The 23,911-nt window shown below is 46.6% G+C and overlaps 1 protein-coding gene across 2 annotated transcripts in view; it reads right to left on the bottom strand.

Annotated features, from left to right (window-relative positions):
• The window catches only part of LOC135911130 (RAB11-binding protein RELCH homolog), a 210,901-nt gene that overhangs the window by 163,182 nt on the left and 23,808 nt on the right, over nucleotides 1-23,911 (bottom strand). For both annotated transcript variants that reach the window (XR_010567225.1, XM_065443265.1), the window contains exon 7: nucleotides 23,147-23,431. Coding sequence is in view for 1 of the 2 variants with exons in the window: in XM_065443265.1 (XP_065299337.1) it covers nucleotides 23,147-23,431 (285 nt within the window). In the remaining variant the exon portion in view is untranslated. The remainder of the gene's footprint in view (nucleotides 1-23,146; nucleotides 23,432-23,911) is intronic.

Raw genomic sequence — 23,911 nt, 5'->3', positions numbered from 1 at the left:
GTATCAGTGTAAATGTGGCTACTATCATTGCCGCTCACAATTTGTTTCGTGCCCACAACTGCAGACGATAAGAATCGAAAGGCGCCTTTTTTGTTGTTGACCACAACCATTATAAAGCCCACAAATAATAAAGCCAATGCAAGTTTGGTTGTAGCTTTTTTTTGTTTTTTTCATGGAAGTGCAGAAAGTGATGAAAGGAATGAAATGGGGCATCTGCTTAAGAATTTTTGGTGTGTGCAGACTAATTGGTATGTCTTGAAGAGTAGTTCACTTAGCATTCGACAGCATTCGACAGATGGTAAGCACGATCATCATTAGCTAGACTTAGCACACCACCTACCGCTGCGGCAAGTTCCGGGTGCGATCATTACACGAGAAAGAAAAAAAATGTAATTTTGATGACAAAATTCAGGGGTGCGACCATTACGCGAGTGCGATCATTATGCAAGTAAATATGGTATATTTGTTGCTATGGCCACTCCTCAGGAGACAAGCACCATCTTCAATTCCAATGACTCACACTTGTCTCCTCAGGTCCTGAAGAGGCCCTGCAGCACATAGTATGAACAAAACTGCAAAATACACTTTGCAAGCAGGGCATCACTTCAGGAACACCCTCCAAGGGGAATTTTTCACAAGTGTTTTCAATAAACAAAAGTTACGAAGAGAAAGAAGAAACTGACAGAGAACTGAATTATGGGGTTTTACGTGCCAAAACCACTTTCTGATTATGAGGCACGCCGTAGTGGAGGACTCCGGAAATTTCGACCACCTGGGTTTCTTTAACGTGCACCTAAATCTAAGTACACGGGTGTTTTCGCATTTCACCCCCATCGAAATGCGGCCGCGGTGGCCAGGATTCGATCCCGCAACCTCGTGCTCAGCAGCCTAACACCATAGCACTGAGCAACCACGGCGGGTGGGGAAGAAACTGACAGAGCTTTTTTTCTTTCCCTCATCCTATAATAAACAAATCTGCAGCTCTACAGGCAAGGGTCACTTTAACAGTGTAGTCTCATAATGCTGCATTGTCCTTTGTGTTTTAGTTTTAATGGAGCAGGCAACACAATAAACCTAGTTGTGTGACTTTTTCAATTGATTCTGCTCCTGCTGTCTCACTTCAAAGTGCACAGTACTACACAGGCTGCAACTTCCAGCAGTGAAACAGGAAAATGGGCTTGTACTAAAGAACCATGGCAGTTGAATAAAAACAGCCCTCTTCTGATCACAAAGAGCAAGGTCAGGTGTTGAGGTGTGCTTCTGCCATTTTTTTCCAGCACTTTGTTGATGTCATTTTAAGTGCATCACACCTTTCACAACAATGCAAGGGTTTCATGTAAACATGCTAGAGGTGTGCAAATGGTAATTCTTGAAACGAAATCGAATAAATACTTTTTTTTTATTATTAAGACGACTTCTCTCAATGCAGTGCTAGAGTTGTGCAACACCTTACATGAAACATCAATAAATTTCAACCAAAAAAGAAGAATGTCAGAAGCTCTGCACTGAAATAAGCTTCTATACAGCAGTGACTGTATTAATTAAAATGCTGCTTTATCACTATTTCTTGATAAAGGTCACATATTAAAACTAAACAATATGTTTAGTAAAACGGCAGCCTTACAAGTGAAGTCACAGTACCGAAAGTATCGCCATAGGTATAGTCAACAGAAGACTCCACGATAGAATGTGGTAGATAAGCAAGGGCCCTAAATATATGATAACATCAGATTGATCCCACATAGCATCGGTGTCATGCGAGCTTTAAGCAGGAACATTGCCCCGACATTAATACCGTAACTACAGTGGTATTAAAGCTTATGCTACGCATTAAAGTTACTCCAAGGATGGGAATGAGAAAAATCAACCTCTCACTGCTTAATTTTGTTCTTTTTCAAGCGATTTCGCGTTGGTGCTGATTATTTGAAAACTATTCAATAAATATTCTGTGTTTTGAAAATCAGCCATTCAATTTGAGCATTGGATCAAATAGAAGTACAGTTAACGCTCGATATAACAAAGTTGGTAAAATCGGCAATTTGCTTCGTTATATCGAAATGTGACCTTTTATGCAAAGAAGTACAGTCGCCGATCAATTTTTTTTTTTACATGTCGGAAAGGGGCCGCAGATTTTTCGGAATTATCGGGCAAATGAAAAAGCAAATTTGAATCAGAAAATTCATTTTGATAAATTTGGGAGTTGGAGACAATTGATACGGTTTGGCCACGTACGTGGACGATATCTTCACATCGGCGGTACGAATGAAGGGAAGCCAGCCACGTTTCCGCGTGCACTCCGCCCCCGCGGCTGATAGCGTCACCCGCCCTGGGACGGTGCTATCAGGAAAAGCGCTGGCAGCAGGGAGCGAATGCTTCGTCTGACTCTCGTTCCAACAGATCACCGAAATTAAAGATTATGCAACCACCAATACCAAACACGCGGGAAGGTAGTTTACATGGCGCCACGCCGTCACGGCAGGCCCACTCTTTGCACATGTGGCTGATTGTTTCTACAGCAGGGTGCAGGGCTGCGTATGCACTCAACCGCGCTCACTACTATGCACAGCCATGGCCAAGACATGAACCAGAAATCGCGAAGCGCCAACTTACTTCCGCCCCTCGCGCCCGCGCTCAATAGCGTTAAGCTCAGACCACACATATGCTTGTGGATGCGCGCCCACGCATGCGCAGATAGTACGGCACGGCTCATATGCGTCGAAACGCGGTGCGGACTCGTTGAATAGCTCCTCTCTGTTAAGCCGAGACCACACGTGCGCTAGCGGACGCACACAAGCTGGCGTCCGCGCCCCCAGCACCTGCCGCGTCTTGTGAGAAATGGCGGTTTGCATCCACAAAGACGCGCGACAGCACGCTAAGTGCGCGCTCACTGGGCTCACTCAAAATGCCCTGGCAGACGTCACTTTGTACTTTGTTACTGACAGTGCTTCAAAATGCTTCGATATCTATAACCGTAACTGTTATATTTTTATAGCTGTTAGATCAGCACAAAAAGGAAAGAAGCACCTTCTTGCATGATATAAATCTGCTTCACTGAGAGTTGAATGTACAGCGCCATAGCTGCGAGGTACTGCACCAAATGTAACACGCCGCGAGGCAGCCAGAGATCAGTTGTTCACCGAGATCGCGCCACGTTTCAATGCATAAGAGCCGTGCCGCACTGTTTTGCGCATGCATGGGCGCGTGGACGCGAGCTTGATGGGATGACGCTATCCGGAAAAGTGCCGGCAGCGGGAAGCGAATACCTAAAGCCCCTTAAATTTCGTAATGTAGCGACACTCTCCTCCTGAATTGAATTGCAAGCGGCTGCTTGCAATTCAATAATCTGACAATCTGCGTCCGCGGAAGTATCCATTTACGGCATTCCTTTGTGGCGGCACTGAAATTTCGTTATATTGAAATTGCATAGACACACACTTCGTTGTATTGAGGTTTTAAATACATGGTGTTCTACAGACAAGAGGTTATGAAAAGTTAAATACTTCGTTATATCGATAATTTCGTTATATTGAAGTTCGTTATATCAAGGTTTAACTGTACTACGGAATAAGCTTGCTCTCTGTTCATGTTTCATGGTGTCGAGCAAAAGTGTTGTGGTCATGACTGCGAAGTTCTCGGTTCAATTTGCGTGCTTGGTAGGCTTTTATTCTGTTTTTATCTTGGAAATATCACTACATTATTATATCATTTCCCCCTTTTACTTGTGCAGTACATGTTCTTTTTTCTTGTACTTCCCCGCCAGACCTGACATGGAGGATTCCTACAAAGGGGAGCGGAGACCTGGTGCACAGCGCGGTAAGGTAGATGCCGCTTTAGTGACCACAGAGCAATCAATACTGGCACAATGTTACTGCGAATTCATTTTGTTGTGAAATATTCATTTGCAGGTTATCCTGAATGTGCGGGGCCCGATAGGATCTTATCGCGCTTGGACTTTATATGGAACATGATGCGGCTCCACTTCGGTGGTCGTTTACAGGAGCGTCTACAAGCAGCCGCTTATATTCAATCATTTGACAATCTGTGTCCGTGGAAGTTTCCACTTACTAGAGAGTTTTAGAATAAGGGCCCCAAACGTTTTGGGGTCCCAAAGAAATAGCGTCAAAGCCACTGCGCATGCGTGAGCCTCAAACTGCATTTAGGTTTTGCGTTGGGCACACTATTTCACTGATTTAGCGGGAGCCCCAAAAGCTGCCCAAAAAGCTTTGTGTAACAAACATAGTGATGCAACGGCTCTAACCCAGCACCAAACTGGGCTTGATTCCTGGTAACGCATGAAGTTCGTAAGCTAGGAGAAGGACTGCGGTTGTCACTTTCTCTCAACTAACGCGTGTAATGAAGATTGATTAATTAGACATCGCTGATTCTGAATTCAACTGTCGACTTAATGGCTCGTAAGCCTAACACGGCTTAACTTGGCTGATGAAGGCGCGTAAAATAGGTTATTCAAAGCTAAGTGCAACAAATTGCTTGCAGCTACTAGAATAACCTCTAAATTGTAATGAAATGTGAAACACAAAAGTCAATTACTCTTATCATAAAATGGCATATTTTATTTTATTATTTAAAATAGTTTTTCTTTGACGCTGTAGTGGCCTTGCAAGCGCAAGACACTATCCGAAAACGAAAAGCCCTATTCTAAAACTCTTCACTCCTGTGTGCCCCAACGCTAGCGCCCACAAAGCTCTTCGGGCCCCTATTTAAGAACTCTTTATTGTCTCAGGATTCTTTTACGGCGGCAGTGAAATTTCGTTACATTGAAATCACATACATACTTCGTTATATTGAGGCTTTGAGTACACAGTGTTCGATAGACAAAAGGTTATGAAAAGTTAAGTACTTCGTTATATAGAGAATTTTATTATATTGAAGTTTGTTATATCAAGGTTTAACTGTATATCTGATTCGTTATCCAAAATTTTCGAATATTCACTCACCCCTAAAATATGCAACTACCTCCTGCATTTCAGCAATGTGGTGGTGTACGAATGTTCTGGCTCATATATATCTTAATTTAAAAGGCTTGTCATTTGTTGCTCCTCCTGTTCATGACCTACACTCTTAAACAAAATTACACCCTATTGCCACACAACAATAATCGTCATCTGTCTTGTCCGCATTTCCTTTCTTTAATGCGGCGAGCCCAGTACTTCCCAGTAACGAACGGCATGCGCGTTATCAGCATGACATAGCATTCCCAACAGGAAAGTAGCGGGCGCGGCGTTTTCAAGAAAGGAAACGCAAGCAAGGCAGATGACGATTATTGTTGTGTGGCAGAGATACACCCCAAAGGGTGTAACTTTGCCTAAGAGTATAGTACCAATTGGTTGTTGCCACCAAAGCAATCCAGCTCATTCAGCCTTTGCTTTCACCTAAGCCCATGTTGTCACAGAAATTCACATGATTTCAAGAAAGCTGTTGAAAAGGACAAGCAATCTTTTGAGTCACACTGTAGGTTCCCTACTAAATGAAAGGGAATCATATTTCACTGAGATACTCATGACAGCATGAGCTAGTGATTGAACAGTTATTTATGAACTACAAAAAGTGTTGGAATGATCCCCTTCAGCCATCAAGTAGCATTCAGCCGTCAGATAAAGAAAGTACAGAACAAAAATGGATGCTGCAATTAGTTTATATCATAGAGTTTCTAAATAAGTACCCTAGAGGAAAATGTGGCGCTAGTGTCTACGAGGGCCCTCCTGAGCGTTGCCTCAACCTACATGGGAATGATTGGAAGTACAGGCTTTGAATTGACTTCGATGTTTAGACTAGCGGAGTTTGCTTGTGGCGCAGTAAACGAAGCTATACTCAAATATCATCACATATAATCTGATTTTATTTCTGCAGTATCTTATATAATGCCCAACACATTGCATAAGCTTTGTATGACTTCGAGATTGAAGCACGGTTTGCCACCAGGGCACACCAGGGTATGCATTCTTCTGCATTTCTGTTCCCGATTTACTGCCAGAGAATAATTATTTATTTATTTTTACAACAGCAATAACAACCGTGCATGTACTTATATAAAAATACTCATTCAGTATTTATGGAAATAAAAATTTTTTATTGTAAGAAAGTGTTGCACCTTTGAGAGGAATGCTACAAGTGTTGTCTGCTATGACACCTGCTCGCTGCGAACGCGATATTTTTCTCACAAATGACAGGCACTTGCGAACTCTCTCGCTCTTCCAAAAGGCTGCATCGACTGTCACGATTGCTGAACGTCTTCAAGTACTTTTAAGCACATCTGCTGCAGTGCTAGCTAGGACGTTTGTGGCCTCCTACGAGTATGCTTCATTATGCTTTATATTGATGTACCGCTTCAGAAGCGGCCACCGGCAGCTGCTATGGTGTGGCTTTGCACTTAACCATTTTGCGACAGCAGACTACAGCCAGGAAGCAGCAACCTTTCATACCACAAGTAAGTTTGTGTTTCAAAGTCCTAAAACACACATTTCAATGAGCACATAAACAAGCAATACGTAATGAAGCCCTCAATAAAATTTGATTGTCAAGCCAATGGAAGTACAACTCTCAGTGTCTTGTATCAGTAGTGCCTTCCTTTTGCTCTTCTGAAGTTTCATAAAGTACATAACGCTACAGTGCCAATCTAATATACTTAACAAACCAAGGTCAAAATGGTGAAAACACATTCTTTCAACGTTCACGATACCGTCGCTTTCTCGTCAGAGCTTTGACACCACACCACGACACAAACATCGGCCCAGCCGCTGGCCCAACGCACTATCGCCACTTCGAGCAACAGAACAAAGGCGGAGAGCTTTGTGTCACACCATCCCACTGCGCTTAGAGCAAAATCAAAACTGCCAAAAAATAACTATAGACTAGTTCGCCAGTCAACAAAATACCAATCCGTAGCCTGTACTTCCCATCATTCCCATGATGGTTAAAAGATTGCAGTGCCAGATTTCCCTCTAGTTATAGCAATATGAAACTCTATGGTTCAGACAGTGTTTTGGGCTTAAAAATAATACTTCACTACGAATGTGCAAATACTCAAAATTTCAGATACGAATCTAATCATCCTTGCTATTAAGGTACATACTCGATTGAACAATTCACTAATTGAAATTCTTAAATATTCATTCTTGCTTGAATATTATTCTGCTGCAGGGGAGCTGCAGTTGTTATATAAAAGCACAAGTTGCTTAACAAACGCATGGAGTGTCTACTTACTTCTGTTCAATAACTTCTAGTCATTCAATAAGGATGCCTTGTCTTTAGACAGCTTAGAACTTTGCTTTCTCAATTTCAGGGGAGACGAGGGTTCTGAAAACTTTTTTTTTTCGACATACGTTGCTTAAATTTTGTGTGGAGATATATTGTAGAATGCTGATTTCAAATATGGGTCTAGATTTAAAATATCTCACTTGTAAAAGAAAAGATATGACAGAATACAATACTCTTAAATAGGTCGTTTCTTACAAACCTTTTTAATAATTTCTCATTAAAATAAAGTGTTTTTAAGCATATGTAGGCATTTCCAAAGGCCCACTGCATATCCTAAAGATAAGCAAACACCAATAAAGTAATTGTGATTATCACAAATAAATCGCAAAGTTCGGGGGAAAAAACAATGTGGGAAGCAATTAGCCTACATTTGATCTAATTAATAATCTATTACATTTAAGAAGAAACTGAAAGCGTTAGGATATAGGCGAGATATTACTAAACAAATTATACCTAGCTCACTGAAATCAGTTGATGTAAACATCATCAAAACTTCCGTAAAACAAAAGCACTTGACGAAAAAAGGAATGCTGAGAAAATTACATTTAAAGTTCTTTAAAGTTTTACTGCCACTAGCTCTTTTGTCTATTGAACAAATGGAAAACCTTAGGGCTCTAACACGTTGCCCAGGTGTTGCCGGGCACAAGAACACCAAATTTACCAAAATCAATTCATGGAAACATTACCAAACCTTTCATAAGGCAAAGGGACTTGACGAAAAAAAAAGCACCCAGAAAGTCACTTTCAAGTTTTTGAATGCTCTCACAAGTTCACACAAGACCTGGGCAGTAGAGTGTTGCATCCTGTCAGGCTTGTGCTTCTTGGCCATTCTCTTCATATTTTCAGTCTCTTGTTGACCTTTCTTAGACCTGTAAAGCCTCTGTTTATCCTTTTCAAGGCTCCTTCGAATGAGGGAGCTGCCAGGACTACAGCCAAGCTGCACTGCAATAGCCTTGCAGGTTTGTGTCATTCCCTGATTGTAGCATGACACTGCTTCAGCAACACCCCTTTCCACAGCCAGCAATGAGTCTTGTCTGTTTTTGGAGCTTTGGGTGCAGATCACAGAGTGCAGGAACTCAATGGCATTTTGTGTCATGCCATCACTGCAACGCTGTAAGAGGGTCTGGTCACCTAGCCTTGCAAAGACTGGCTCTAATGCATTGTGAATAAACCTTGGCACAGGGTTTTTATGCGGTGGTGGCTCCTCTTGGTTGGCCAGGGCACGGCTGAAGAAGCACCAGGAGTCGTCACCTTCAAAGGACAATGACTGTGATCAGGGGATTCGTCCGTTGAAGTCATGTGCAACAGTCTGGCCTGCACTGCCTTCTGCATTGCAGGAACGTCATGCCTGTGGCTTCTTAGAGCATACCCATAATAGTTTGTTATCTTTTTTATTTTATCCTGGGTAAGTCTGCCCTTCCCCCCAAGAGCCTCTTCTTCGGCTTTTTTCTTTTCCGCCAAGGTGCGAATCCCAATAAAGAAAGGCATCAGGCAGGGAGATACGATCTCTCCAATGCTATTCACGTGTTTACAAGAGGTATTCAGAGACCTGGATTGGGAAGAATTGGAGATAAGAGTTAATGGAGAATACCTTAGTAACTTGCGATTCGCTGATGATATTGCCTTGCTTAGTAACTCAGGGGACCAACTGCAATGCATGCTCACTGACCTGGAGAGGCAAAGCTGAAGGGTGGGTCTAAAAAATTAATCTGCAGAAAACTAAAGTAATGTTTAACAGTCTCGGAAGAGAACAGCAGTTTACGATAGGTAGTGAGGCACTGGAAGTGGTAAGGGAATACATCTACTTAGGACAGGTAGTGACTGCGGATCCTGATCATGAGACTGAAATAATCAGAATAAGAATGGGCTGGGGTGCGTTTGGCAGGCATTCTCAGATCATGAACAGCAGATTGCCATTATCCCTCAAGAGAAAAGTTTATAACAGCTGTGTCTTACCAGTACTCACGTACGGAGCAGAAACCTGGAGGCTTACGAAAAGGGTTCTACTTAAATTGAGAACGACGCAACGAGCTATGGAAAGAAGAATGATAGGTATAACGTTAAGGGATAAGAAAAGGGCAGATTGGGTGAGGGAACAAACGCGAGTTAATGATATCTTAGTTGAAATCAAGAAAAAGAAATGGGCATGGGCAGGACACGTTATGAGGAGGGAAGATAACCGATGGTCACTAAGGGTTACGGAATGGATTCCAAAGGAAGGGAAGCATAGCAGAGGGCGGCAGAAAGTTAGGTGGGCGGATGAGATTAAGAAGTTTGCAGGGACAACATGGCCACAATTAGTACATGACCGGGGTAGTTGGAGGAGTATGGGAGAGGCCTTTGCCCTGCAGTGGGCGTAACCAGGCTGATGATGATGATGATGAAGGTGCGAAGGGCTGCCCCATTCGCTTTTGTACATGGTTCAGACAGTCTTTTTTTTCAATGTCTAAGTATCCGTAGGTACTGTCTTGAGTCAGTGCATGAAAAGTGTGGCTATCGCCATCAGACAGAATCGTTGTGTAGCGCAGCCCATTCTTCTGCAGGGACTGCCTGAACAGGATAAGTGCTGCTTCCATCTCCATCCATCCGGCATTGAAGTCAATGTTTTTTTTACACTTGTGGGTCATAGCCCAGTCACCGTAGCCATCATCATCGGGGTCAAGTGCTCCTTGGCAGCCACGGCAATACCGAGAAAGGACAACATGGTCCAGCACCAGGCCTGTGTAAAGTTCAATAATGCACCCCACAGCTATGTTAGAATTGTGGCGACGGGTTTTCCAGGTGCCATCAAAAATAACATCCACGTTTCCTACAGGGTTGAGGAAGTCCTTGTAGAGGGTTCTGACTACTTCCACCTAGCTGCTTCTGTGGCTGTAGCTACTGTCCGGCAAGCTCACACTATGATTTCCATGTGCCCCCTGAAGGTCTTGTGGTGAAGGCCCCTGTGGGAGAGGTTCAGGGTGGCACAAAAGTCCGCGACGGCAGTCACTCCTTTTCCTGTGCTTCGTACGCCTTTCATTGCCCTGAGGTTAACCTCAAGGGGTGTGATGTTTGGTGCTCCAGTGACTCGTGGCGACGAAAAGTGCCGCTCCACGAAATCGGAACTTCAGCACGTAAGCAGTAGCCTAATCGCTAGGCCGTACTGTTTCTGGATAGTAGCCATCCCACACTTGCTGCACATTGTAGACGCAAATAGCATCTGCAAAACTTTCATGTCCACAATGACGTACTCCATGCCGCGATTGTTGTCATCGCTCACTGCGCTGACGCCTAAAAGCTCGAACTTCCGCGAAGTCGCACACTTTTTTATCAAGGAAGACTTCATGTTGTCTGCACGTTCTTCACACTCCACACACTCAGCCTCCGTGTAAAATGACATGTTCATGCGATGCGCACGCGAGCTTGGTCCAGCTGCACCCACCGGCGATGCCGAAGTTGACAGTCTCGAGGAGCTTGAAGCAGCCGCGTCGACCCAGAGTGCCGTGGCCTGCGCCAACACCGAAGTTCACGAGGAGCTTGGAACAGCGGCATCGATCTGTGGTACGATAGCTTGCAGTAACACCAAACCTGACGATCTGGATGAGTCCGGCGCAGCAACCCCGGGGGACTGCGGTACTGTGGCTTGCAACTACACCGAAGTGGCCGTTCCCGGTGAGCCCGGCACAGCGGCGTCAATAGGTGATACTGTGGCTTGCAATGACACCGAAGCTGCCGTAGTTCTTTTCGATGATGCAGTTATCTTGTTCTAAGCACGTCTCCTTTTGCCGACCACTTTGCGCGTGCTTGATTTCAAACAAGAGTCCCGCCCCATCAGAATAATAGCACAAAAATATGCACGCACGGCACGGCAGCCTGGCTAATAAACGTAGTACGGAAAGTGCGAGCTAAAAGAGAGCGAATTAACTATGAAAATATTTACATGAACGATGTCAAAAGAGGCTGTGGGGCGCGAAACACTGCACAACAAAGAGCCTCAGGCGCACGCAGACGACGCGAAGGCACCGCACCGTCAGCACGCGGCCGCGCCACCTCAAGAAGGAGAGGAGGCGCGCGCCAGAGCAAATCTGAGGGCTGCGCTTCGGAAAAGTGCGCGCTTCATCCAATCAGCGTCACTCTTTCCGAATTTCACCTTTCGAAAACATCACCAATGCCGTCGCTCACAGAATGCCTTCGTCGTGTTGAAAGGCGCCAAACTGAAGTACTGGAAACCAGCTTTCAAACGAGACCAAGATGGCAGCGATCGCCCTGCATCGTCCGGTGCTTTGGCAGCTTGAAATTAGGGCAAATTTTCGAGCTGGGCCTTCAATTCCGGCCTAACGATGCTCACAAATTGTCGTTCTTTTTTAATACTTCGAGAAGAAATTGAGCAATAATACTTTGTGGGGTAATACTTTGGACAGTGAAGACTTCAAAATAGCGATTTTTTAAAATTGGCGTCTTTTTCATGTTTTTCGATTTCAAGACCCACATTGCTCTTTAAGCAAAACATCACCACGCTTGCACCATTTAGAATTATGCATGGTGCTATAGTATTACCCTTTGCTCCTTCAATAACTACAGCATTCTGTGTGCATCTGGTGACATGCTGTTCCTTTGTTTCCTTACTGTCATTGGGATGGTGCTCCAGATACATTTATTTTCCAGTTGCTGCTGATTGACCCAGTTGACCCAGTTGACCAAACATCCAGTAGGACACTATGTGCATCAGATAATGCAAGTAAGCTCCCTGTCATTTTTAACTTAACCAACTCCACACAAGCTTTATATTTCGCTTTGGTTAGAGATGAGAAAATATTCTGTGTTCGATTTGATATCTAAAGCTTGTTTTTCTCTCAATATTCATATTCGATTCAATAAGGAAATTTTGCTTTTCCAACAGCCCTATTTGTACAACAGTGTTCCCACTTGGGGACAGCGGCACAATACTAATGCTATGTGCCAGGCTTTCTTGTGCTGCAAAGAGTGGCATGCAGTTTCTCACAGTTGATAGGCTGTGCAATGATAACCACAGAGAAGCCCACTGCATTTCTTACATACATGAGCATGCTCTTTTTGCACACTCTGGTCTTCCTCTAGGTGCCCTTTCAAACAGCATGATGCCCCTTCTTTACTGAGAAAGGCAAGAAAATGCACTGGATATGATCTGGTCACATTCATATTTATTACGATCTGCGTTGTGGGGGTTCCACTCTACGTGCGGCTAGGGCTGAAGGCGAGCTCCGGAACTAGCCACACGCAGTCGCTTCGTGGTACTCCTAAGCCGTAGCGCGGGAATCATGGCTACGTCGGGTTTGAATGAATAAGGCAACCAGTGGCGTCAACTGTAACAACGTTTATTGCTACCAGCAATAACGAACACTCGCAGAGGGACGTCCTCTCAGTAAAAGTAATAAATAGGCTTGCCTCGTTGCCTGGGTGGGTCCAGCAAACGAAGTCACTCACGGGTCGCGGCAGATGGCTTCGTCCAGGCGGTGCAGGTGTCTGGCGTCCCAAGAAAGCGGGTCTCCCCCGGTCGCGCTGTTTTGTACATTTTTACCTGGGCGAGGGGAATGTCCTCCTTGCCCGTCAGCTACCTGCCCGCGAGTGGGGGAGAAAGGTTGCGCACGCGTCGCGAGAACAAGGGAGAATCGGGAAAGGGCATAGTGCGCCTCTCCTGTGTCTATGCCGGTTCTCGACGCAGGGGAAGATGGGCGCGTATGCTCCCCACAGCATGCACATGAGACGATGTTTTCCCAACCTTGGCAACCGTTCTCAATCTTAGCTGCCATTTCTATCATCTTCACTACCGATGGAGACGCCAGAGGGGGCCAGACGGAGCAGATGTGCCTCACATCAGCTCCACCGAAACCCAACTTACACCTGTTCCAATGACTGTAGGACAACAACCAAGATATCGATTGGACTCTACTAAACGAGATCTACACCTGGATATCATTTTCAAACCGGTAGGCGAATTTCTTACCTCAATATCGAAGTTTGAGTATTCAAAGTGGGAGCAGCTGCGTCGGGTAACAAATGAAGCAAGAACACTCACAGACACGCACAGCGTTCGCTACGCCTAGGCGGGGTCTGTGAGACCGCTGCTGCCTCAACGATACAGAAAATGTCTAAGAAGGCTTCTCAAGAGGCAATGACAGCTACCGGTAGAGCACTGGCACCAATGTGCTCCACCTCAAGGCACTCACCGAATGATTATAACGAACAATCTTCATCCACCGAGATGGAACACGAGTTCGATGAGGATCTGATTGAAACCGACCCGACAAAGACTGACCGCAGTGGCGGTAGTTGGCACATTGTAGAATCACAAAAAGCTAAGAAACAATGTAAGAAGAATGAAAAAGTCAAGGAAGCCCAATCTCCAAAGCAACACGGCTGACCAACTCACGCAAACTTCACGAAAGGAGAACGTGGCGACCATCCATATGGTGTGACAGACAACCAAGGGAATAACTTCCACCAACCAAAGTGCAAACCTCTGCCAGCACTACCAAAGGATGATGTAAAAATAATAATGCGTCCAACAAAAAGATTAACAATCAAAGACATACTAATACCAACTTTGGCAAGCGCCATTCTCAAGGCAAGCCAACCAATCCAAGACAACCTCAGTAACACTCACGATGGACCCATGAAGCGAGAGAGAATCACAGGTGTGGATTTCATCCTACGCACTCGCCCCGGATCAAACATTATAATTTTATCAGTGAGCAGCACGGAAGTGGCCAATGTACTCCACCGCATCAAGCAACTCAAATTGAACGGATGCATGCACCAATTCAACACATACGTAGCTAACCCCGACAACTGCTATCGAGGTGTGGTTCACAGCATTCCAGCGGACACACCCATGGAGCATTTAGTAGCCAACATGCGAGTACGGACACACGGAGTCCAAATCGAACAAGCTCAGATGCTAGGCAAGTCATCCATGGCACTCATCACATTCACTGGTGACTCCCTTCCCAAATGTATTTATTACATGGGAGGAGAGATGCGACTACATCCATACAAGCCCACTGTTCAAATATGCATAGAATGTTTCCAAGCGGGACAACGACCAGATGTGTGCCCCCACCTGGTCAACATCTGCAAAAAATGTGGCCTGGAGGATGCCCCCGCCCCTGGACACAAGTGTGATCAAAAGCACCGTGTGCGAAGCGGCAGGCCATGAGATTGGCAGCAACCAATGCCCTCAGAAACTTAAGAACATTCGTTCCAAGAACATCAATAATCAGTCCCGCTCACGAGAGCAAGTGGGTCAGCTCAGAGGATGAGGAAGACAGTCATCGACACAAATCCACATCTCCTAATGGCAAAAGAAGTAGGAGCCCATCCAGGGAGCCGTCCAGGGCCGCACAAGCGCCAGTGCCCCCGCAGCACCAGCAGTCACAAAAGCCTCAGGTGAGCTGGGCGACGGCTGTATCTACCAATGCTCCGCAACACACACCAAACACACAGCAAGATCCCTGTTGTGAAATACTTAAACCGGAAAACGCGCAGCTACGTGCACAACTTTAAGACGATGAATGCAAACGACAGCGATCCGATGAGAAAATTAAGAAGCTGGAGGAATGTCTCACATGAAAAATACAACAGCTCGAATCAGATCGTAGACAATCAGCTGCAGAACCGACACAAATCACATCAAATGCTAACACTTCCACACATAGCGAACGAAAACCACCAACACCAACACCGCAAACACCAAATACCGAAGCACCACCCGCAATGGCCCAAAGCCAATTATTATTGGCAGAAACCACTAAATCACTAATGCGCGAGATGATAACCCTCGTGAATCAGAAACTCGTTGATTTCCAGTCACAAATGCTGGTAGAATTCGAGAAGCACAAACAAGAAGTGGTGGAGCAGCTGAAAACCGCTGCCAAAACCACAACTACTAAGAAACGCGCTATAGCTGTCAGCGCCGGATCGGCCAAAACCAAGACGACCCACCGTATAATTGATACGGACAGCTCAAACACCGAGATATCAAAAGCATAAATAACGAGTAGGAACCATGGCCTACCACAGTTAAGTAGAAAACAAAACCAAACAACCCGAAAGAATTAGAGATATGGCAATGGAACTGCTGATCTTTTGCCAGAAAGGCGGCAGCTCTCCAGCACTTTATTAAAAGCTCTCAGGTAGCTCCGGACATAATATGCCTTCAGGTCGGGCCCAAACCAGCCTGACTACAGGGCTATTACGTTCTGAGCGACCCCCAAAATCCTAAAGTTGCCACGCTGGTGAGCAAGTCAATCACGGCACAAATGATATTCCTCCCCCAACGTACCAGGGAAACCAATTCCGCAATGATCAGCGTGCTACCGTGGAAAAGAGGCAAAGCACACAGCATCATAACAAGCATTTACAGCCCTCCCAAAAGCAAACATCTGGACATACCCCAAATTTTATTGGACACTAAGACCATAGCAGGCACCAAAGACCGGATGGTGATATTGGGCAATTTCAACACGCCACATCCCCTAAAGGAGCCCTAGTTGAGCAATCAGTTGAGAACCTTGGCATGCAGACAGCAAACCACATAGGCATGCCCACACACACACAGGTAACAGTGGGAGCAAGGACACAACATTCGATTGCGTGTACACACTAAACATCAAAGATGCACAGTGGGCATCGCTATACAAAAACTTGGGGAGTGATCACGATTTGATTCGCATTTCACTCTCCACTCCCAAATTACGTAGAACGATTGGCACAACGAAATTAACTGACTGCTCAAAATACAGGGAGCTCCAACAGAACCTCGACACAGCAAACACTCCCTTGAACATACAAGAATGGACAAAACTCATCTGGTCAACACACAAAGACACTACCAAAACCACAGAGCGCATGTCAGAGGCGCCCATGGCAGATTCCCACTTAGTAAACTTGTGGGACGAAAGACACATATTAGTTAAGCGTTTGAAAAAACAGTGCCTCAACAAACAGCTACATGCCCACATAACACTTCTGGCAGAGCAAGTGCAACAACACGCTGATGAATTAGCGAAAAACGAGTGGGCTACGTTCTGCGGGTCCCTCTCGGGGATCTTGGGAACGGCTGGCACGTGGCGCATCCTTTGTGGGATGCTTGACTCGGATAGCACACGCACGGAAAACAACAAACGACTCCAAATCATATAGGACAGTTTTCTAGGCACAGACATGGAACTACTAGAGAAACTGAAAAAATGAGACATAGGACCTCCACTAAACACAGACACTCCAAACGAGACGCAACCATACTTTGGGAAGGCCAATTACAAATTAGGTAAACCTTTCACATATGCAGAAGTCTGAGTCAGCTCAAGCAGCCACCAAAAACTCGGCTTCTGGCCGTAATGCCATCACAAACACGATGCTTCAAAACCTGGACGCTAGAGTCCTGACTAAAATTACAGAACTGTTCAACGGCAAGAGCTGGCTCAAAGGCCAATTGCTAAAATTATCATGATCCCAAAACCTAAAAAGACCCCCTCAATAGGCGCTCTGAGGCCCATTTCTCTCACGTCCTGCCTGTGCAAACTGTACAAACGAGTAGTACAAATAAGACTGCAGCGGTACCTTGAAGGAATAGGATTCCGAACACCATGATAGGGTTCCGTACGGGCTATCTTGTCAAGACGCATTCTTACTGATCAAAGAAGTTATAGCTAACATCGCCCACGGAGAGGAAAGACTAGTGCTCGCACTAGACCTCAAGGGAGCATTTGATAATGCTTCGCACAAAACAATATTGGAGGAACTCGAATGGTCGGGATGCAGAGAACGTAAATACAACTACGTGCGGGCTTTTCTCGCCAACCGCACCGCCACAATAGGCATTGGCCAAATCACTTCCCAAAAGTTCAAGATGCCCAGTAGAGGAACACCCCAAGGAGCAATTATCTCACCTTGGCTGTTCAATGTAGTGATGTGTTGTCTGGCGCGACAGCTGGACCAAATACCCAATTTGGGTTATACACTGTACGTGGACGACATAATGCTGTGAGCAGCAAGGGGCCCTCTGGGACACAAAGAACAAGAACTACAACAAGCAGCCAAAGCAGTAGACAAATTCTCAAGGAGCAGTGGCCTCAAATGTGCCCCCGAAAAGTCGTAGGTCATTAGGGTACACTCGCGGGGCTACATATCCAACGGACCTGTCAACATCGTTATGGAAGGACACACGGTCCAAGAAGTTACGGCAATGCGGATCCTAGGTTTCTGGCTCCAAAGTAGCGGGAAAACATCCCACACCATCAAAACACTGAAAACCACCACAAATAACATTGCACAAATGATCCACTGCATAACTTATCGGAAAGCGGGCATGCAAGAACACGACACACTGAGGTTCGTCCAAGCACTAGAGATAAGATGAGTCACGTACAGCCTGCCCTATCACTTCTTTAGTCATGAGGAGGACAGGAAGGTCAATATCATAGTAAGATCAGCATACAAAGCGGCCGTCGGACTACCCAAGGGGACGTCCACAGACGTCAAGGGGACGTCCGCATCTGCTACCCTTAGAAGTACACAACACATTCAAAGAGCTAAAACAAACCACACTAATCCCTCAGAGGGAACGCTTGAGCTACACTCAAGCAGGATGGGCTTTACTGACAAGGGCACGTATTTCCCCACACCCACAATTTATCAGCAAGCATGTATTACCACTACTGACCTCAACATGAGCTCAAATAACAGTGGCCCCCCATACCCAAAAACATGCACCCGGAATACAATAAAGCAAGGCGAAAAGCATGTGCACAACATATTAGAACAAGGCACGAAAATAATCCCATGTACAACATATACACAAATGCAGCTGTGTATCCGAACGTACATTCGAACACCAGCAATGCCCAAAGGAACATCAAGGGGTACGCAGTGGCAATCGTCAATACGAAAGCACAGCAACAATTTACGGCATCCGTCAGGGCAGGTACTCTGGCGGCTGCCGAAACTTTCACCGTGGCAATGCCCTCGCTCACGCGGAACACACGCAAAAGAGCGTCACCATAATAACAGACTCACAAGAAGCATGTCGCCTGCTTCACAGGAGCCACGTGACCAAAACATCTCATTCAATAATACTGACGAAATTCGCCCATCATCACCGGATCGTATGGTGCCCAGGTCACACAGGCCTTGAGGGGAACGAACTGGCCAATTCGCTAGCCCGAGGTATTATTAACCGGGCCGACTCGACTGGGACGGTCCCAGGAAGCCACCGTAGTAACCCCAATCCAACAAATGCCCCGAAGATTCTCGCTCATCAGCGTGCAACCAGAAAAAAATACCCTCCCCCTCACCCACAACTCAGTGGAGAGGAAGCTGCCAGCTGGCGCAAAATTCAGACTGGGGTATTCCCCCACCTTGAATTACAAAATGCCATGTTTCCTACTTGCTACAGGCCAGACTGCCTGTGGTACGGCGGCATACCAACACTACAACACAATACATGGGATTATGAATTGTGGGGTCTGATGTGGGGCTCTCGCCGTACTCTTGGGACAAAGGAACGACAACACAGTAGTGCAAACAATCACAAGGGCATTTATTGCACCTTTCACACAACAATGCCTGCTAGCCGAGTTGCTATCCACAAAACATGCCGATGGGCGCGCGACAAATCTAGAAGTCGGACTCACCGCGTCCTCACGAGCGAATATGTTCGCTCCATGCTGGATCCCAACGCCTGGTCGTTCGCGTGTATAGTCACGCGAATCGTGGCGCGTTAGAAGGCGGCCACGCGAGGCGGTCTCGCAGATGCATCGGTCGCCGCGCGCGGGGAATGTCCGCGCTGTTCGGCGACCCGCCGGGGAAGAGGGTTGCTGCACGCGCGGCACATCCCGTGCTGCTCGCTGTCTCCAACCCAAGAGAGCAAGCGCCTTCCTTTCGGCGCCCAAGTAACCTCGCGGCAGCACAACACTAGCGCCATCTCTCGCACTGCGCCTGTACCACTTTGACCGCGCGGGCGTCACGCAGGCCACACGGCGAAGCGGGAGCACAGGAGACGCGCTATGCGGGAGAAACATCAGGGGAGGCGCGAGGGTCGCGCATCCCCACATCCCCCCAACCTTAAATCACTTCTTATTCCGGCGAAACATGTGACACGGTCTAACATTAACCCGTGCTTCGCGAACAGGGTGGTACATGCAACAGTGGTCGCGCTGAGGAAATGTCCACACGCTGTCCATAGCATGCAAGCCGACATTGCCCTTGGGTACACCGCTGGCGTCCGCCGGTCACAGCAGCGGCTTTGCAGCCTCGACGGCACGATCCCAGGCCAGGGCTCCGGAGACGACGACGCAGTAGTCGGTACGAGCAAGCGTCGCTCGCGCCGACGCGCCCTGCTGGGAAGAGCCGCAGTAGCTGTCGGTGACCGCCGGCTCCTTTGTCCGCCGCCGATGGTTGTGAGCTGGATGTAGGAGGCCGCCGAAGTCGCTGCGCCGAACTGGCCACAGCATCACCATCGCCCGGGGTGACTCGATCGTAGTCCGGGGCAGCAGCGTAGACGATGTGCAGGTGACACTAAGCCAGGGGTGACTCCAATCACGCTGCGTACACTCAAAACACTCGGCAAACACTAAAGTAGTGCAAGGGAGAGGAATTCAGCATGTGCATCGCCCACGTGGTACGATGTTCAACTCGGCTAGCAAAAGATCGGGCAGCTACTCAGATGCTAAGTTCACGTGAACGAAGCTCGCTTCCTTGAGTCGAACGAGTAATTTCAATTCGTGCGAGGTTAATTAGAATGAGGGAAGCAACTTGCAACACCTCAACGCCACGGTCCACCAGGTTGTGTCCCTCCACGTGCGACAGGCAGCTTCGTAAAGCCTTAGGCCTAAAGCGTCGCTACTCAGACAACAACCGGTATCCAACAAACAACACCCAAAATGGGCGCAAAACAGGCAGCCGCGAGGAGACGTCAGCTCTGTGAGGAGGTCCTACTCCGCTCGTTGCACACAGCATCCGAGTTGACGGCGCCCACCGTCCCAGACAGTGTCGGAGCGCCCGGTGCCAGGCCGCAATACCAGTCAGCCCGTAGTGGCACCCGCGGCCCGCGGCCACCCGGCTCCCAGAGCCGCGACTTCATCAGAGTCAAAGAGATAGAAGAAGCTATTTACATAAGAAATTCGGACCACCCACGAGGCTTCCGTACTCACTCGCTTCAGGCTTGCCACTGCTCCGCGGGCGCTCAGCCTCGCTCTCCCAGGATGCAGACCACGTGGCTCTCGTACTGATGAATGTCATTAAAAAAAAACACTTGCGAAAAGGCTTAGCATGTTGACATGTTCAAACACACTGCAGCCAACATCGCCTCGCTCAAGAAAGCACGCCGCCGACGCTAGCGATCAAAATTCACGCTAGGCCTACGCTTCGGTTCAAACAAAAGTCTCGAACGAAGCAAAACTGTTAAAACTATCGTCCGATGCCCCAAGAGCTCCACGTTGGGCAGCCAGATGTGGGGTCTGATGTGGGATTCTCACACCGTACTCTTGGGACAAAGGAACGACAACACAGTAGTGCAAACAATCACAAAGGCATTTATTGCACCTTTCACACAACAATGCCTGCTAGCCGAGTTGCTATCCACAAAACATGCCGATGGGCACGCGACAAATCTAGAAGTCCGACTCACCGCGTCCTCGCGAGCGAATATGTTCGCTCCATGCTGGATCCCAACGCCTGGTCGTTCGCGTGTATAGTCACGCGAATCGTGGCGCGTTCGAAGGCGGCCACGCGAGGCGGTCTCGCAGATGCATCGGTCGCCGCGCGCGCGGAATTTCCGCGCTGTTCGGCGACCCGAGAGACCCAAGAGACCAAGAGACCAAGCGCCTTCCTTTCGGCGCCCAAGTAACCTCGCGGCGTTAGCAGCGCAACACCCGCGCCATCTCTCGGAGTGCGCTTCAACCACATCGACCACGCTGACGTCACGCAGGCCACGCGGCGAAGCGGGACCACAGGAGACGCGCTATGCGGGAAAAACATCAGGGGAGGCGCGAGTGTCGCGCATCCCCACAGAATCACACCTGCTTGATAAAACACACCACACAATGGAGCAATGGGAGGCACAGCTAACCAGCTCTGACGTGGCCTGACAACAGTCCTTCATAAGATAGGTCTAGCGGGCAGCTGAGGTCAGCGGGGTCTTGGACTAAAGGGGCTCCCACCATTGCTTGTAAATCCTTTAAGGCAATAAAAGTTTCTCTCTCTTTCTCACTACCTTTTCTTAGCACCATTTCTAGTGCCTCCTCTAAAGCCAGGGACTTGTGCTGGGGTATCTTTTGAACAAAGCAACTGTTTCTTTTAGCAAAAAGCCATCCACAAAACTATTTATTTTACACAATGCCACACATTCTTTCCAATTATTTGCACACTGAGAACTAGAGACCACACATCACACGATTGTCACCATTTGGCAACGATTACAATCACCTTAACAAACAAAGCTGCACAGCACAGTTGAGCTTTCACTAAGCTTCACTTAAACTTTCCTTTCCCAACTGTTCCATCAGGTGCACAAAAGGTTGTCTCACCATTAACAGTTGAGGCTCTCAATGCCACCAACAAATGTTCCAGCTTCAAAAGAGCAACACAAACAACAACACACAGGTCAACTAAGAGTGCAACAAGAAACTAACTTCACTGCATTTGTTGTTACTGAAGAAGGACCTGTACTAAAAATTTGTATACAAGCATTTTTATCCACATTGTACAGCTGTTGTGAATCTGACAGTGGAAAATGCAGAAGACAGTTTTGGTTTCAAAATGACAACATTCGTTGATACAGATTAATGTCTGTATCAATCAGAAACTGCAAGTAAACATGCAGCATATTACTGAGCATTCAAACTTCTGATCAATACTTTTTCAACAACAGTCTGTTATTAAGCATGATTGCTAGAATGTGAATAATCCAAATTTCAAAATGGACCAAATAGTTCTAGTTATTCAAGATTTATGAATGTTTGTTTATAGTGGATCAGAATAGTTATAGCCTAGGGTAACAGCAACAAGGCTGCATAATGTGTCCATTCTCATATCCATCTCCACACAAAATACATGTACATTCTGAAGAGCATGCTGTCTGCTGAGCATGGCGTTGAGAAAGATGCATGCTGTGTCAATACCTTTAACTATGTATCAGACATTCATTATGTTGAAGACCATTCTTCGTGTCCAGCAATTTCACGACAGCATCCAAATGTGACTGCAGGTGTGCACTAGCATAGTTGATAAATTCAGGAAGAAAAAAAAAGCAGACTTGTGGGAAAGAAAAGTATGGACCATTTACCGCTTGTACAGAGAAAAATGAATCTCGAAAAGCCTGTTCAAGGAGAAAGCTAGTTTTGTATTTAAAAATAAGTAATTAAATCCTGCGGTTTTACATGCCAAAACTACCACACGATTGAATGGCACACTGTAGTGGAGCACTCCGGATTAATTTTGACCACCTGAGGCTCTTTAACATGCTTCCAGTACATGGTACATGCTCATTTTTGCATTTCACCCACATCGAAATGTGCCCGCTGTAGCGGGATTCGATCCCCCGGCCTCAGGCTTAGCAGCGAAATGCCAAAGCCCCACCCCACTACCCCACCAAGGCGAGTGGATTTTGTATTTGACCCTGCAGAACCTGTAGGGCCACAGAGTTAACACTGTGGCCCCAAGGGCATTAGCATCAAATACTAACAAAGTTTTCTCCCTCATTGCAACTCTGTGGCCCTACAGGTTCTGCAGGGTCAACTACGAAACAAGTTTGCTCCTTGCACATGCTTTTCCTGTTTTGCTTGCTTCGGCTTGACAACAAGAAAAATATGTTAGCCGCACAACAATGCATGCATCAAAGATTTGTTATTGTTACCTTGTACTCTTAAGGACTTCGGATTCTTCTGGTTTGCTGACACTCTCACTGCCATCAACAGCCATATAACATGTCTTTTCATCACACACTTGATCAGCCACACATATTGTAAGTGCCTGTGGCATGTGCTTTTTTGCTGAGTCGTCCTTTTCCTCTGGCAGCTCCTTGCATGGTGAGACTACAGCCACACTTGGGCTCGGGGTACAGGGTTCTACAGCATCAGACAATGTGTCAACTGCCACCTCCAAAGGCAAATTGGGCTTGAAGGACAATTCTGCTCGAGAACTGCGCACAAAAGACATAACCAGCAGAGTACAAATAGATCAATATTTTTAAAAAACAAGACGCCTTCAAAACAAGAAGCAAAATGAGAGCTGTAAAATTGAGAGGAACATAATCCTTCTTTTTTAATTTGGGTATATATATGGGTAACCTCTTGTAGCCACACATCATAAAAGGGCTGCAGTAATAACAAATTGGTGACTAAACATTGCATATACAGCATAGACTGCCTATAGCTTAAGTGGCTGGACTCGCAAATATCCGCGCTTTAAGCAGTGCTGCACTATACACGTAGTGCACTGCCAATAAAGACCCCGCATGACCACCTAGCAGGCACGTTCGAATGTATGCTCGAGAGCAGGAGCAGACAACAACAATTTGCAGCAATGATGGCTGAAGTTTGCGGCTGCAATTTCTCCTTTGTTCAGGTACCAGACTGCTTTTTCTGCGGTGACAGCTGCAGGAAAGGCACGGGCCTCTATG

This window comes from Dermacentor albipictus, chromosome 1 (genome assembly GCF_038994185.2).
Source record: "Dermacentor albipictus isolate Rhodes 1998 colony chromosome 1, USDA_Dalb.pri_finalv2, whole genome shotgun sequence".
Lineage (NCBI taxonomy): Eukaryota > Metazoa > Arthropoda > Arachnida > Ixodida > Ixodidae > Dermacentor > Dermacentor albipictus.
This window is presented reverse-complemented; position numbering and strand designations above follow the sequence as displayed.